This window comes from Myotis lucifugus, unplaced genomic scaffold (genome assembly GCF_000147115.1).
Source record: "Myotis lucifugus unplaced genomic scaffold, Myoluc2.0 scaffold_0, whole genome shotgun sequence".
Taxonomy (NCBI): domain Eukaryota; kingdom Metazoa; phylum Chordata; class Mammalia; order Chiroptera; family Vespertilionidae; genus Myotis; species Myotis lucifugus.
In genome coordinates this window covers 36,300,234-36,316,434 of record NW_005871048.1, presented here as the reverse complement: position 1 = coordinate 36,316,434, position 16,201 = coordinate 36,300,234, and the positions used below count along the sequence as shown (strand labels likewise).

The window sequence follows — 16,201 nt, the reverse complement described above, 5'->3', positions numbered from 1 at the left end:
AGGTCCTAGGTTCGATTCTGGTCGAGGGCACATGCCTGGGTTGTGGGCTTGACCCCCAATGGGGGACATGCAGGAGGCAGTCAATCAATGATTCTCTCTCATCATTGATGTTTCTATCTCTCTCTCCCTCTCCCTTCCTATTTGAAATAAAAAAGATACGTATTTTTTTTAAAAAAATCTAACTTAGGCAACCTGGTTGTGGGAGGGAGGAGGAGGCATTTGAGCCCCATTCCATGTAATTCTGGTTCATTGTAGATAATTAATATAGCTAAAGAATTGAACAGGTGAATTCTTTTTTTCAGAGGATCTAGAGAGAATAATTTTTCTCATTCTATTTCAAGGACATACTTATAATCATTTTATCCCATGAAAAACCGTAATCATCATGAAGTTTAGTACCCATAATTCTTGGGTCACCTCCCTCCACTGTTTTCCAGGTTGAAGAGATCCAGATGGAGTAAAGCTTTCTTCCTCATTTAACTTCCTCTCACCGTATATATGCTTCTCTAATTAAAATCACTGCTCTGTGGTTTACCATTTATTTGCACGAGCTTCTCCAAGGCATATTGTAAAAAGCAATGTGTAAGGGAGCCACAGAAGAACATATATATACACCTGTGTTTGCAGACACATAGATCCTCTCTGGGCAGATACAAAGGCACTGTAGCAGGTGACTGGGGAAGAGGTTTGGAGTTGAAGAGACTTTGCACTGGGAACCCTTTGATTCTGTATCACTTTGTACATTGTGCATGGAAAAGAAAACATAAATCAAGAAGAAATCCGAATGCCCATTTTTCAGAAGCCGAAGCACCCCTAAGGCCAGAGTCCGCCTTAGCCCCTCGCTCCCGCCCTGCAGCCGCCGGGTTTCCACTCACCCTTCGTGGCCGCCGACAAAGAGCGGACGGCGGGGGGAGCCAGGCAGCCCTAAGCCCCGCAGCGGGAGGCCCCGCAGCCACTGCACTCCCGGGCGGAGCATGGCGAAGCTGAGAGCACGGACACCGGCTCCGCGGCGGAGGCTGGCGGGCCGCCCGGGGCCGCGGGAGATCCTCCCCCCGGCGAGGGGCGGGCTCCTGGACTTGCGCGCTCGCGGCCACCCGGCGCCTGCAAAGCCGCTGCGCAATGGCACCCGCCGGAGCCAAGAAGGTGAGTTTCCCCAAGTCCGCGACTGCTCAGCCCTCAGGCTGCGGGGCTCCCAGCGCCGGGGTGCAAAGCCCGCTGGAGCCCGGCCGGCTCTGCGGCCGCGGCAAGGCACCTGGGCGGCTTAGGCCTCGGTGTATGGGATCCCGAGGCGGGGCGGCAACAGGCCTTCGTGTGAGGACAAGATAACAAACCTGGGTACCATTTGTTGAGCCCTGACTCCGAGCGGCCCTGCACCCAGTGCTTTGAGCACATTATCTCCTCATCTTCACAATTGTTCCCCTACACGCTTGAGGAAACTGAGGCCCCACAGTCAGAGGACGAACGCAGAGTGGAGCGGGGATGCGCGCCTTCAGACTCAGAGGCCACACTCCCATCCTCTCCCCCGACCGGCCGCACCCACAGCGGCTGCACCCACGGCACTCGCTCTCCTGCCCCAGAGCTCCTTGGCCTCGGGTTCCGGAAGGGCTGCAGTCTGGCTGTCCCAGTTGCCGGTTGGCCTGAAACCAGGCCTGGCTCGGGCAGCCAGACCCTCAGTGGGGTGTGGAGGGAGGGGGCTTGGGGACCCCTTTGTCTCATCCCACCTGGCAGCCCCTGTCTCCAGGCTCTTTCTCTCAGCCCCTTTCCAGGTCTGGTCGCCAGCTCTTGGCTTTGTTCACCCATTTCTACACCTGGTGTGTGAGTGGTGGGAAGAAGGGGTGACAAAATAAAATTAGGAAGGCCATGAACTTGGACGCAGGACTTGTCCAGAACCTCTCAAAGCAGCCCACCTGAGCCCTGAAATTCATAAGAGACGAAAGAGAACAATGGGGTGATTTGGGCATGGAAAAGAAATGTGTGCTACCGACTGATTTAAACTAAAAAGTTAGGAACAAACAGGACTCCCTACAGTAGCGGGCTCCCTAAATAAATTAAGGTTCATCCACTTAATAAGTGTTAGACCCCTAAGGAGCTAAGTATGGAAGCAGGCAAAGTGCTTTGGCAATGTTAACTTACAAAAGGAGATATATCACACTGATTGCAACCATATATATACACACACACTGAGTGGCCAGATTATTATGACCACCCCATCAGTACAATAAAGTGAATTAGTTATGCAAATAATAATAATAAAACCTTGAGAGTATTTGCTTAGGAAATTTTCAATATTCAGTATTTTTGGAAGTGTCAATGAAGTACTGATGGGGTGGTCATAATAATCTGGCCACTCAGTGTATATATACTTATACACACCGTAAGGAAGGACATAATAATAGTAGTCGTTACGTAAGATGAGGAATATGGGTTCAAAAACTTAAAATCATTTTGGACATGTTTTCCTGATTATAAAAGTAAAATATGGGCATTGAAGAAAATGGGTGTAATAAAAACTTAAAGAAGCAAAGAACATTGTGCTGATTTCTTTCTCTAAACTTTCTCTACTACTGTGTTCACTTTTACAGTTCATTTTTTTTAAGGGTTTGAAAATATGCTGTCTTATTCAGTTTCTTCCTGGCATCTACTCTTGCAACACCAAGCTTATGATATACTAATCCATGTTAATGGGTCTCTGGGAGTGAAAATTAAAATGTTAGTGGGAAGGAATTATCCCACTTCTCTTCTCAGCTAACAGGTGCATTTTAAGAGTTTATTTAATTGCCACAGAGGGCACCTCCAACTGTATCTTTAATCCAAAGGAGCAGTCCCAACTGTATCTTTAATCCAAAGGAGCAATCCAAAAATGCAGTGGCATTTTTCAGGCATAAGGGGTGATATTTTAGACAGATTGGGTCTCTGGCTGCCTCTTGCCACAGGGAGCAGTTGGTGGACCCCTTTGGGTATGAATAGAGGTGCCCTGAAGCCAGATCCTAAGTCCTGATGTCCACATACTGATACCTGCAGAAAGGGGGTGTAACTGTCTCAGAGTCATCGTCAGGTCCCAGGTGGGATCACTCCAAACTGAAAGGGAGGATGGAATGAAAATATAAATGTGCTGTAAGTTTACAGTGTTCTTTATTTTACACGGTCCTGTCATTTTCAAACTATCTTTAGATCATACGGGTACAGTACTTGGGTGGTGAGTACAGCAGTGAAGGAGAGGCTAAAGATGCTCTGAATTCAAATCTTAACAACTAATTTATTTTGCTAATGGCATTTTAGAAAATTGGCAAATTTAAAATATTGGACAAACATCTAGACAACAGATGAAAATGTTTATTTGGTATTATGAAGATACCATCAAAATATGTACTATAATTTTCTTAAAAACCTAGCAAATTTTCTGTTAGAGAGAGAGAGAGAGAGAGAGAGAGAGAGAGAGAGAGAGAGTGAGTGTGTGTGTGTGTATAATTTTTCCCTTCTCAGGACCAAATTTGAAGCATATGTAAGACATGTGACATTTTCAAAATGGTCTTGTCTGTCTGTGAACCCTGCATAGTTTATCAAGGGCTTACTCTTTGTTGGGTGCTGTAGGAGGTAGTAGGAATAGAGACAAGGTACCTGAGCCTCAAACATCTTACAGCCACACAGAGGCAACAGGTAAGTAAGCAAATACTGCAGTGCAGGCAATGGATGCAGGAATGGAGGGTGTTTGGACTTCAGCAGGACACAAAGTAGAGGTTATTGCAAATCAGAGTGGGCCAGGCAAGGCTTTGCTCTGGCAGCAATGGGACATAGAACAGGGGGCTGGAGGGAATTGGAAGTCATTTCAATAATCCAGGCACGGTGAGAGTGCGGGGACAAAAATAAAAAATGTTAAATAGATCCACTTGGTTTGGATATGGGTGGTGAGATACTAATAACACCTAAATGTATACCAATGTTTTTCCTTCTAAAAGTGTTTGATGTGTACTATTAAATTTGATTCTTAACATAGTTCATTGAAGTATGTTAGATTTTCAAGATGAGATTTTATACAGGTGACTTATACCTCTAATTCTCTCTTCTATACCCCTTTGCGGCATTTATCTATTACATTGTCTTGGGATGATTTGCTGACCCACTGGCCTTCCCCAGGGAAGCCAGACTTTGAGCTTCTTGAGGGCACAGACCTTGAGTTATTCCAATGCTTATCCTGCTTGCCTAGCACTGCACCTGGCATGTGGGAAGGTCTCACTGAAAGTTGAAAGCTTCAGTCCTTTTTTATGTTTCAAAGTGCAAAACAAAAAGAGCAAACTGTATTTTATGGAGGGAGTAGAGAGATAGGTGAGAATCCTGGCATGTTAACATGTCTTCCACATTCTGCTAAAATTCATCTTTAGATATGAAATATGGAAGGCCCACCAGAAATAGGGACTCTCCCTCTGACAAACAGCACTTATGGTTAACACAGCAGAGCTCCATTCTGCTTCCCTCCATAGGAAAATGGAGATGGTGTGGATATCGGTCGTCGCCTCTGGTGTACCTTTCTGGACTGCAGATATGACTGATTAGATGGGGAACTGGAGGCTTTTCTCCCCCATTTATGCATTGCTCTGTGTCCAGCTGTAGGCAAGGCTGACATGAACTGGCCTTGCATTTTCACTAAAACGGTATATCTTCAATTAATGCAGTCTATACACGAAGAATAGGGATCACCATGGGGTGTTTGCAGTTGTCACAGATGTTCAGGGAAGGCCTCTCTGAAAAGATGACACTTGACCAAAGACCTGAAGGAGGTGAGAGGGTGAGCCATGCAAGTATCTGAGGGAGGCAAAATTTAGACCTTGGAAACCATAACCCTTAGATAACTGCTCTGGATACAGACTTTTATTTAATTTCTGAGTGGGCTGATGAGAAAGGTGGTAACATAGGAAAAGAATAGGTTAGGAATTTAGAAGATCTGAACTAGGCTTTGTTACTTGCTTAGCTCTGTGATCTTGGGCAAGTCACATAGCCTCTGTGAACCTGTTTCCTCATTTGCAAAATGCCCCGCCTCACTCACAGAACTGTTGGGAGTACCAAATGAGAGCATGTCTACAAATATGCTGGAAAGCGTAGGGCATACTTATCAAATGTTGAGTGCATTATGTTCAGTGGTTTACACACAAAAACGAGTTTTTCTCACCTAATAAGAGGACTAGCAATCCATGGCTGCTGCAGCTACTCAGAGATGTCATTAAGACACCAGGCTGCTGTTACCCGTCTGCTCCACCAGCGTTAGCATGCGGATTTCAATGGCATGGTGGCAAGATGACTGCTGTATTTCCAGGGCTTATGATGACATTCCAGTCAGGAAGGAAAAGTGTCAGGATGGAAGGGAGTGGACATCTGTGTCAGGAAAGCAATACTTTTCCAGAAATCTTCAGCGGACTTCCACCCATGTCTCCCTGGGCAGCACGTGTCAAATAGCTATCCCAGCAGCAAGGGATCCCTGGGAAGTTTTAAAAAGTTAGAAGCATTGTCTCCCCAAACAAAATACATTAGCAAAGAAGAGGAGAGAAAATGCAAATTAGTTAAGCAACTAGCAATGTCTGCCACAAACATATCAACAACCAAAAGAACTATTATGGAATCATCATTTTCACTACATTTTGACTCAGATTAAATGTTATGAGAAACAACAGTAACAGCACTCTGCACTAAACAAGTCCCTGGATTGTCCAAGAAACAACAGTGTATCCAATCTTTCTGAAATATTATTAAACATTGGTGACTGTAACAGAAGAGGAGCTGTGAGAACAACATACTATCCTTCTGAAAATTAGAAACTGCTTATTTGGGGGGAAAGAGGTGCCTTTGGTGATTTTTCTTTTTCTCCTTCAGGGTATTTTGGAACGTCTGGAGAGTGGGGAGGTTGTGGTTGGAGATGGCGGTTTCCTCGTAACCCTGGAGAAGAGGGGCTACGTGAAGGCTGGGCTCTGGACTCCGGAGGTCGTGGTAGAACATCCAGAGGCAGGTCAGTGCCAGCATCTCTGGGAGTGCTTATCTGGGTGACATTTTGAGTACATCTGGCTGAGAGAAGATAAAAAAAATAATAGCACATATTTTCTAAGGACTGTTTCACTTGTCAAAATAACCAAGATGTGGAAACAGTGACAGTACATGGTCTGAACAAATAGAAGGAAATTCTCTCTCTCTCTCTCTCTCTCTCTCTCTCTCTCTCTCTCTCTCTCTCTGTCTCTCTCCTCCCACCACCATGCACACACATTTTCATCTTTACATATAGGGACTACTAAAATATACATCCTACTATGTGTCTCAAAAATATATATATAGCTTTTGGATATTTAAGAGTTTCCTTAATATAGTAAAACTGTTATTGCTTCATATTCATCCTTCTAGTTAATTTGCATATTATATTATAACAGTGTGTTTGGTAAGGATGATTAATGGTATCCACCAGCTTAACAGAGCATAGACAATAGACAGCCAGGTTCTGTTGGGGGGTGGGGGGGGGTGAAGAAATAAACACAGTTTTCCTCATTCTACTTTGAGGACTGTAAGCAGACCAGCTAGATTCTTCATGATACTGGAAACTGAATAAGCCCTCTCTAGACCAAGAGACCAAGAACAATTGGCCAACTAAGCTTTAATCTCTGCATGAGTCTTCACCAAACTGTGAGGCCCAGCAGCAAGATAATATGAGGCTACTTTAAACAGCCCTGATTTGGTATGGTCTTTGCTATGTCTGTCCTTGAATTTTACTGACCTTAATCTGCAATTCTTTTTATAAGTACTAGATTTGAAATTGTGTATGATTGGAAGAGAAGTGGGTGAGCTGCTGCTGCTGAAAATTATAGCTTATGTGATTTTTAATGTCTTAATTTCAATTTAAAAAACTACTCGGTAGTTGGTCAGCTTCACATGGAATTCTTGAGAGCAGGAGCAAATGTCATGCAGACTTTCACCTTTTCTGCCAGTGAAGAAAAGTTGGAAAGCAAGGTAAGTAGTGGTGCTAGTTGGTTGGGGGACAGAGTGGGTGGGTAGGGACCATGTATAATAAAAGTAACTTCTCAATGGGAAGCTGTGGAATTGACTTGATGTGTTACTACAAACTCCACATAAAATATCCATTAAGTAATTAATTATTATGTAGGTGCAAGTATAGTAAATAAATGAGCTTTTTCTTTCTCTTTATCTAGGGGAAGGGAGGGCATAGGACTGGGGAACAACAGACCATTGGAAGGACATAGCCATTTTTCTGTGCTATTTTTTTTATAAAGAAAGAACATTTTATAGATGCTCTTTTTACCTCCTTATTTCACATTCTTCTTTTCTGACTTGTCCATCTGGAGACAGGGTGGTCCTAGGGCCCACGGCAGTGGCCTTGGAATGAGAAGAATTGAATACCCGACTTCGCCACCTATTGGCTGTGTGACTTTGTGTAAGACACGTAACTGCATGGAGTACTGGTTTTCTCTGAAAAATGGAGATAACTTATGCTTAACTGCCTAGGGTTGTTGAGAAAGGTGAATATGGTGAAGAATGTGGAAGTATTGTGAGATATTCTGCAAATGTAACATGTTAATACTTATAAATGTTAATGCCCAACCAACCAACACTTATTGAGTGCCTGTTATAGTGCAATCCCTAAGCCAGATACAAAGAGTGTACAAAGGCATAGAGCCTTTTCTGTAGTGGCTCTCAGTCAAGTGTGGGAGGCAAACAAATATGCTAAAATCCAATGTGGTAAGTACAATAATGGAATTAAACCTCACTGGTAGTAGAGGAGATGGTACCTAACTCTGCTGATCTTCTTGAATTGCAGTTAAAACCAGCAACTTCTCCTCACCTTACTTGCTCATTTCCCCCTTTGTTATAGATTGTAATACACCTTTAAAATGCCAGGCTCACCATCTTACTTCTTGCTCTCTAACCTCAGTGGAAAGATGTAAATGCCGCTGCCTGTGACCTCGCCAGAGAAGTGGCTGACAAAGGTGATGCTTTGGTAGCAGGGGGTATCTGCCAGACAGCAATATATAAACAGGACGCGGATGAAGCAAGAGTTAAAAGACTTTTTCGACTACAAGTAGAGGTTTTTGCCAGGAAAAATGTGGACTTCTTGATTGCAGAGGTAAGTCTAGTGTTATAGGGAGAGTGTTAAACTTATTGACAAGTATAACTGAACAGTCTTCAACTTCCATGAGAGTACTGGATTGCCTTATGCCCTCATTCCCTACGATGGTCAGAGGTTTATTTAAATGCACTATAGTCAACATCCTCTCACTTGGATGCTCTGTTCTTTGTGAAGCCAAAGGACAGACCCAGGAGAGGCCTAGCCTTTGCTTTTCTAGGGCAGGATGGTTGCAGCAGCTGACTCTCAGGAGACACTATAACATGGGGTCAGAGAAAGGGGACAGTGATTCAGGGAGTATCTTCCACTGAAGGAGGGACAGGCTACAGAAGGGATTAAAGCCCTGGGGGTAGGTGGATGCTCAGGCGCCTCCAGAACCCACCAATAATCCTCAGTACCAGTAGTTCCCTTGCTCTCCTCCATCCTTGCTCCCTCTTGCCTCTCTGTTTCCACTCAAATTATAACATGCGAGCAATATTTTAAAGAAACAAACAGTAAGAACCGGTTATTGATTGAACAGTAGGCCCAAAACATTCTCTTCCTGACTCTTCCAAAAATTAAAAAGCCCTCATTCACCATTTACCATTACAATTGCTAGAGTCAAGTCCTCAATCCAAGCCTTCACCTCAACAAGGACAATAGCCTACCAACTGCTATTTCCCCAATCACTCTATTGAACCTATTGAAAACCTTGCTTCCTCAGCCTTCTGAAGGCTCAGGGCCACCTACAGCAGAGCACAGACACACCCATATCTTTTGACTCTGTCATCCTCACACACTGCTTCTGCAGAATCTGTTTCTAAATCAAGAAGGAAGAAGCAGGGAGATTTCTGCTAGCTTTTCTTCACCGAAGTTCAGCTTTTCAACTGTGGCACTTAAGGGAGTTCCTGAGAGGCACCCCTGCAAATGTCATAAATTTATCAAACAGGGTGTCCTGTCCACCATTCACAAAGGAACTCGGTAGCTATCCCTCCCCACTCTGTGCCTCAGTGTTCTCATCTGCGGAAATAATCGTATTTCCAATCCTCCTTTATGGAACATTTATGAATATCTAACTAGAAGGGAATATAAAAGCACTCTGAAGTAGTAACAAACTACTCATTATTACCCCAATCCCATAAAAGATGAGTTCAAAATTTATTAACTTTTGCTCCTTCAAAATTATGATTTTTTAATACTCAATTACTTAAAAACCTTTGTGTTTTTTAGATGACATATGAGCAGAAATCTATATACAGGTGTGGCAAAAGTAGGTTTATAGTTGTGAGTAGGTGAAACACCGAGTTTATTATTGTATTATTATTTATTAAGTATTGCACTATTTTCCATACAAACAACAGTAAAACTATTCTTGCCCCACCCTGTATTGTTAAAGGAATTAAAATATTTACTCAGAAAGGTATTCTTTAGTCAGTCTGAGAGAGACACATTCCTTAGCAAGTTTATTACATATTATATACTCGGTTATTTTTGTAACAATGGTTTTGCAACATTTACATTCTACCACTCAAAATCTGCTTTATATTTGGACCAATAGAAAGCAATGCAATCTCTCTTAGTATTTTGAGCATGCTGAGGAAGCTGTGTGGGCTGTGGAAGTCTTAAAGGAATCTGGGAAACCTGTGGCAGCTACCATGTGCATAGGCCCAGAGGGAGACAAGAATGACATAACACCTGGAGAATGTGCTGTGAAGCTGGTGAAAGCAGGTAATGTGGACTCATAGTGTGATGAGCTGCTCAGTTGTTGTTTATGAAATTCAGCAAACTTTGCTTAACATTGTCAGGGCAGTTCAGAACTAAAAAAAAAATAATGAACTGGAATTGTTTTCCTCATCTGTAAAACTTGGGAGGTAGAGAGGGATAGTAACCTCTAAGGCACCTTCTAATTGTCAAAAAGTAAAAAAGTGAAAATAAAATGTGCCTGACCAGTGTGTCTCAGTGGTTGAGCATCAACCTGTGCATCAGGAGGTCACAGTTAGATTCCCAGTCAGGGCACATGCCCAGGTTGTGTCTCAATCCCCAGTTGGAGGCATGCAGGAAGCAGCCGATCAATGATTCTCTCTCATCATTGATGGTTCTATCTCTCTCTCCCTCTTCCTTCCTCTCTAAAAACAATAAAAATATATATATTTTTAAAATGTAAACATTTTTTATGTCTTTGCATAGGGGCTTCAATCGTTGGCGTGAACTGCCGATTTGGGCCGGGGATCAGCTTGAAGACAATGAAGCTCATGAAGGAAGGCCTCCAAGCTGCAGGATTGAAAGCACATCTGATGGTGCAGTCTCTGGGGTTCCACACACCTGACTGTGGCAAAGGAGGGTTTGTGGATCTCCCAGAATATCCCTTTGGTAAGCTCAGGTGCATATTAGAGGTCCCTGAGATTTCCTGTTGTGACATAATGAACAACTATGGTTCAGTCTTACAATTCAAGACTGCCTAAGCCAAAAACATTCAATATTAACCAAAAATGAGCTATCTGAAGAATGCATAATCTAAAATGTACAGTTTTTTAATTTAAAAGAAAAACCCCAACATTCATCAGAGCATCTATCATCTGAAAATGGAGATGGTAACAGAAATGCCATAACTATTATATTCTAGGACTGGAGCCCAGAACTGCAACCAGATGGGACATTCAAAAATATGCCAGAGAGGCCTACAACCTGGGGGTCAGGTACATCGGCGGGTGCTGTGGATTCGAGCCCTACCACATCAGGGCGATTGCAGAGGAGCTGGCCCCAGAAAGGGGCTTTTGGCCCGCCGCTTCTGATAAGCATGGTATTTGGGGAACTGGCCTCAATATGCATACCAAACCCTGGATTAGAGCCAGGTAGGAATTTTTACATTAACAACACTATTTTCCTCAAATCTTATTTTATTTATTGTTGCAAATACTATGCATGCCTATGATAATAAAAATTCAGGAAGTGAATTGTATAAAATGAAAAGTATAAGTTGCTTCCCTCCTGACACCAGTCCCAGTCCCAGAGATACCCTGCTTGGCATTTATGTTTTGAGGTCTTGTACCTCCATTTCTTGTTTTATCAATTTTAAGTGGTAATTGCCTTTTGTGAAAGCTGAGGAATTTAAATCACATGATCGTCTCCTTTTCTGTGTTCTCCTTTTCCTAATTTGACTTATTACATTTTTATTTTTTCTGTTGATTGTCTTTATAAGTTTGAATTTCATATTTAACCACTTATTTCTTAATCCATCAACATGAGGCAGTATCTGCTTATTCCACTCCTGCTGCCCTCTACTTTTTCTCACTCACCTATTTCTTGATTTCTTTAAGTTATACCATTACTTTTATATTATCAAGATTCATAACCATTGTATTTTGCTCTGTAATTATAGTTAAGTCCTCCAAGATTTTTCTGTAAGTTTATTCTAAAAATGTAAAGCTAGTAAATAACATTTACAATATTACTATAATTGTCATATTAAACAAGCAGGACTCATAAAATACAAATTAGAACACAACTTTATTTTTGTCTTCCTCTGTCTCTCTCTATATATAAATTTCTAATTAACTTCCTTTTTCATTGTTGAAAGAAGAATAACAGGTCTTTGCCTTCTCTAATATCTTCTTATTTCTAAATTACACTATTTGTTATAATCAATCCATTTCATCATTGAAGACATTGGGGCGGGGGGAAAGAGGGGGAGGAAATTACTGTTCTATTTGCATCTCTGATTCTCTCTGTCTCTCTCTTCAATAGAATGTCATTCCTTTCCCATTTTCCAAAAACTAGTCACAATATCTGCTGCCTCCTCTTTTCTATTCAGTGCTAGTATATATTTAATCTATTTTATACTTCTTTATCCATTTCACTGGGATTTAGAATACTCTTCATTTTTGAACTGGAATGACTTTCCTAATGTAAATTTATTTAGATTGTAAAAGTAGACAAGAAATCATTTATCCAAACATTTTTGGGGGGAGATATGGACATTTATTACATAAGATGGTTTTTATACTGTAGATATCATACTTAGAAAAAAAGTACTCAATCTATATACATAAAAGCCTAAGCGACCGGTCACTATGATATGCACTGACCACCAGGGGACAGATGCTCAACACACATGGTCAGGCTCCCTCCTGTCTGGATCGGGCCTGCGGGAATCAGGCTGAAATCGGCTCTCCAACATCCCCCAAGGGGTCCCAGATTGCGAGAGGGCACATGCCAGGCCGAGGGACCCCACCGGTACACGAATCCGTGCACTGGGCCTCTAGTATAAGTATAATTAAACAAGGAAGAAAGCATACTTTAGTGATGATTGATATCCTTCAGATAAGTGAGAAACAATTTATTTTAATTATCATTGTCCAAAAAAAAAAAAAAAAAGAAAAAAAGTTATCATTGTCCAGGTGACTTTAAAATGCATTAGCCACTAAAGAGAAAACATTTTTCTCTAGAGTAAAGCCACACACTCCTTGAACCCTGAACTCCCAAACATACTGATGTTTACAGATATTTGTGATTACACAGAAACCTGTATGCACCCAGATTTCTGACATTTTTATCATCCCAACATATTAATTTATTTATTGTTTCATAAGTAAAGGGGGAAAATAACTAAAAATATATTTAACACAAAGGTCTGTGACCAGGAACCTTTGTACTCTTCTTTCTAAAAGCAGGGAATAAATACTGACAAAGTTATTTGAATTCTGCTTTTAGTTACTTTTTGAAGAATTATATTTTGGCTCATTACATTAAAAACCATCTTCATAGCCCTAGCTGATTTGGCCCAGTGGATAGAGAGTTGGCCTGCAGACTGAAGAGTCCCAGGTTCAATCCCCGCCAAGGGCACATGCCTGGGTTACGAGCTCGATCCCCAGTAGGTGACATGCAGGAGGCAGCCGATCAATGATTCTCTCTCATCATTGCTGTTTCTATCTCTCTCTCCCTCTCCCTCTCTAAAATCAATAAAAATATATTTAAAAAATATTTCTTAAAACAAAACAAACAGACAAAAAAGCCCATCTTCATAGACTTGTTATTGCATTAAAATATTGAGTAGAACCCTGCTACAAATTTCAGAATGAATATCCTATATAATAAAAGCCTGATATGCTAAGTGTTCGGTCATCCGTTCAACCAATCAAAGCATAATCTACAATAATAAAAGCGTAATATGCTAATTAGACCAGACATCCTTCCGGACATCCTCCCGGATGAAGCCAGGGCTGCAAGGGAAGCCCGGGTCCTTGGGTGCCAGAGGGAAGCCGGTGCTGGCAGCAGCGGGAAAGAAGGCCTACTCTTGCACGAATTTCGTGCATTGGGTCTCTAGTATGATAATGATATGCTAAGGCCGCTCAACTGCTTGCTATGACGTGCACTGACCACCAGGGGGCAGACACTCTGACCGGTAGGTTAGCTTGCTGCTGGGGTCCGGCTGATTAGGACTAAGCAAGATGGGCTGAACACGCCCTGGAGCCCTCCTGCGGTCCCTCCCCAGCTGGCCAACCTCCCACATCCCTCCCTGGCCCCCATTTATCATGCACCAGTGGGATCCCTTAAGCTTCTAATACCTTAGAAGCTTAAGATCAGCTAATTGAATAGCAATTAATATCATAATCTTGAAAACCAGACAGTCCTGAATTTAAGTCCCTTGGCCTGGCCTGCACCCTCTTGCAATCTGGAACCCCTCGGGGGATGTCAGAGAGCCAGTTTCGGCCCAATCCCACAGGCCAGGCCAAGGGACCCCACTGGAGCACGAATTCATGCACCAGGCCTCTGGTAAGTCTATAAAACTCAAACACATTGTCTTTTTCTGACAGGGGGTATGAAGCCTTATGATTGTTACTGAGGATAGAAATTTGAGAAAGACCCCTGGCATGAATGGATATAAACACAGTTGTTCTGTCTTTATGTTGAAACTGAATCTCTAGTTTATCCTGATTATTCACCTAACTTATATGTATTGGATATATATATATATGATACAAATCTTTAAATTAATTAACTATATATTTTTTAAAACACAGGGCTAGAAGGGAGTATTGGGAAAACCTGCTGCCAGCTTCTGGCAGACCTTTCTGTCCTTCGTTGTCAAAGCCAGACAGCTAAGGAGCAGTGAAAACCCTGGAATAATAAAACAGAAAGAAACCCCCCTCGAACCTCATCTGGACCCCTCCTCATCTTTATCATCAGCCCACTGTGATGTTTCCAGCCGCTGAACAGCTCATGTGAGGCAGCCCCTTCAGTGAATTCTACATGCGAGCATCCCACTCCTAACGGATGCTGCAGAGAACACAATGGTGATGAGAAGCGCTCCTTGTTCTCAGTATTTACTGTCCAGGAATTCTGCAGTACATTGTTTTGAAGATTATCAAGAATAGCAAAAAAATAAAAATAAATACCTTAGAAGCTTAAGAGCAGCTAATTGAATAGCAATTAATATCATAATCTTGAAAACCAGACAGACCTGAATTTAAGTCCCAGGTCTGCCCCTGTTTGCTGTAATGATAGTGCCTAGCACATATGGTTGTCATGTTTATTAAAGTGATAAAAGGTTCCAACAACAGAATGTGGTAATTGATATTTGTTACAATAGACTGTTCTACTGCATGAGTTTATTCCAATCATGTGTAATAGTTCTAACCTAGGAGTTTCAACTTGTAAGGTATAAATAAAAAATAATTTTATTTTTTCCAAAAAAAAATAGTGAAACTTGTCTTTGGGATGAATTAGAGATTTAAAAACAATCAGAAGTCACTGTGCACGAATCTAGTGATTAATTCAGGTGACTAAGCTAGGTGCTTGAGGAAGATGAAGTGGCATTCTGAACTAACACACTGAGTCTGCTTTTCTTATATGATTTGTATAATGATTCCAAAGGCAGTCCTGAAGGAAAAGAAGCAAAAACCAATTTGAGCAATGGAAGGATTGTTGAAATAATTATATAACCTTCCAAAGTGATTACTTTTGAAGATGATTTTACTTACAGGTGACAGGGTCTAGAGTTTTTTTAATGTCTTTATAATCATAAATAGCTAGATTACAAAATATTTAGGGACAAGGACCATGTGGTATACTTCTTATATTTTTCCTTATAGTATTTAGCATTGTGCTAGGCATAATAATAGATGCTTAATAATAATCAGTAAATAAATACTGTTTAAAATAAGTAAAAACAAACAGTTTTAGAAGACTTAAAAAGTCGGAGTTCAAATCTATCTTGGTCTAATATTTTCTTGACTTATTTTCTATGTACCGATTTCTCTCTGTTTTTCAAAATAATATATCAACTTGTGAAAATTAATAAAAGTAAAAATAATATACCTCTTACAGTGTTTAAAATTTTATGGCTCTTTCTTTGAAAATAATAACAAATATTTATTACTTATATTCTAGACTCTTGCTTTTCTTTCTCAGTGTGAGAGTGAATGCTCACAATTGTCTAGTAGATAAAGTAACAGCTGGGCTAGTAGGTAAAGATCGTGTAAAAGGGCGAGAGCAAGAGCTAAGAGGCTACATAGGGAGACGGGCCATCCTTCACTCTCCCTTCCCTGTGTCTGCACTAGTACGAATGAAAACTTTCATCCAGTTTCATACCATAGAGTTTAGAAGTGGTGTAGTAAATAAACAGGAATTATATATGGTGGTTGATAAGTAAATGTTTTAAAATCTAGGTCCGTTGGCTCACAAGAAATGAAAATCATTTGAGGTCCATATTAGTTAAGAGCAACTCATTTAGATTTTTAGAAAGAGTCAAGCCATTCAGGTTTTCCGATTGACAATTGTGATGGATACCAAAAAAATTTTTAAATATATTCTTTAGAGTTTGTTAGTCATAGAAGTGACATGAATTGAAAGATGCAAATAAGGAAATTAATAAGGAAAAGGAATTTGAAGAAGATACACAGACTGTCCAGCCGGTGTGACTCAGTGGTGGAGTGTCGACCTATGAACCGGGAGGTCACGGTTCCATTCCCGGTCAGGGCATCTGCTTGGGTTGCGGCTTGATCCCCAGTGTGGGGCATGCAGGAGGCAGCCAATCAACGATTCTCTCTCATCATTGATGTTTCTATCTCTCTCTCCCTCTCTCCCTTCCTCTCTGAAACAAAAAATGTA

General features: G+C 41.4%; 2 protein-coding genes across 3 annotated transcripts in view; one reads left to right on the top strand and one right to left on the bottom strand.

Annotated features, from left to right (window-relative positions):
• The window catches only part of DMGDH (dimethylglycine dehydrogenase), a 93,993-nt gene that overhangs the window by 53,276 nt on the left and 24,516 nt on the right, over window positions 1–16,201 (bottom strand). The window contains exon 3 of one of the 2 annotated variants that reach the window (XM_023750443.1): window positions 5,165–5,470. The gene's annotated coding sequence lies outside the window, so the exon portion shown is untranslated. Of the gene's footprint in view, window positions 1–5,164; window positions 5,842–16,201 lie in introns of those variants that run through there. The other variant, XM_023750446.1, reaches the window with a different exon arrangement.
• On the top strand, window positions 1,075–14,649 carry BHMT2 (betaine--homocysteine S-methyltransferase 2). Its single transcript, XM_006081286.3, has 8 exons — window positions 1,075–1,143; window positions 5,863–5,995; window positions 6,890–6,981; window positions 7,922–8,113; window positions 9,673–9,820; window positions 10,280–10,462; window positions 10,716–10,944; window positions 14,113–14,649. Exons 1-8 carry the CDS (start codon window positions 1,120–1,122, stop codon window positions 14,192–14,194), a joined length of 1,083 nt encoding a protein of 360 aa, XP_006081348.1. The 5' UTR covers window positions 1,075–1,119; the 3' UTR covers window positions 14,195–14,649.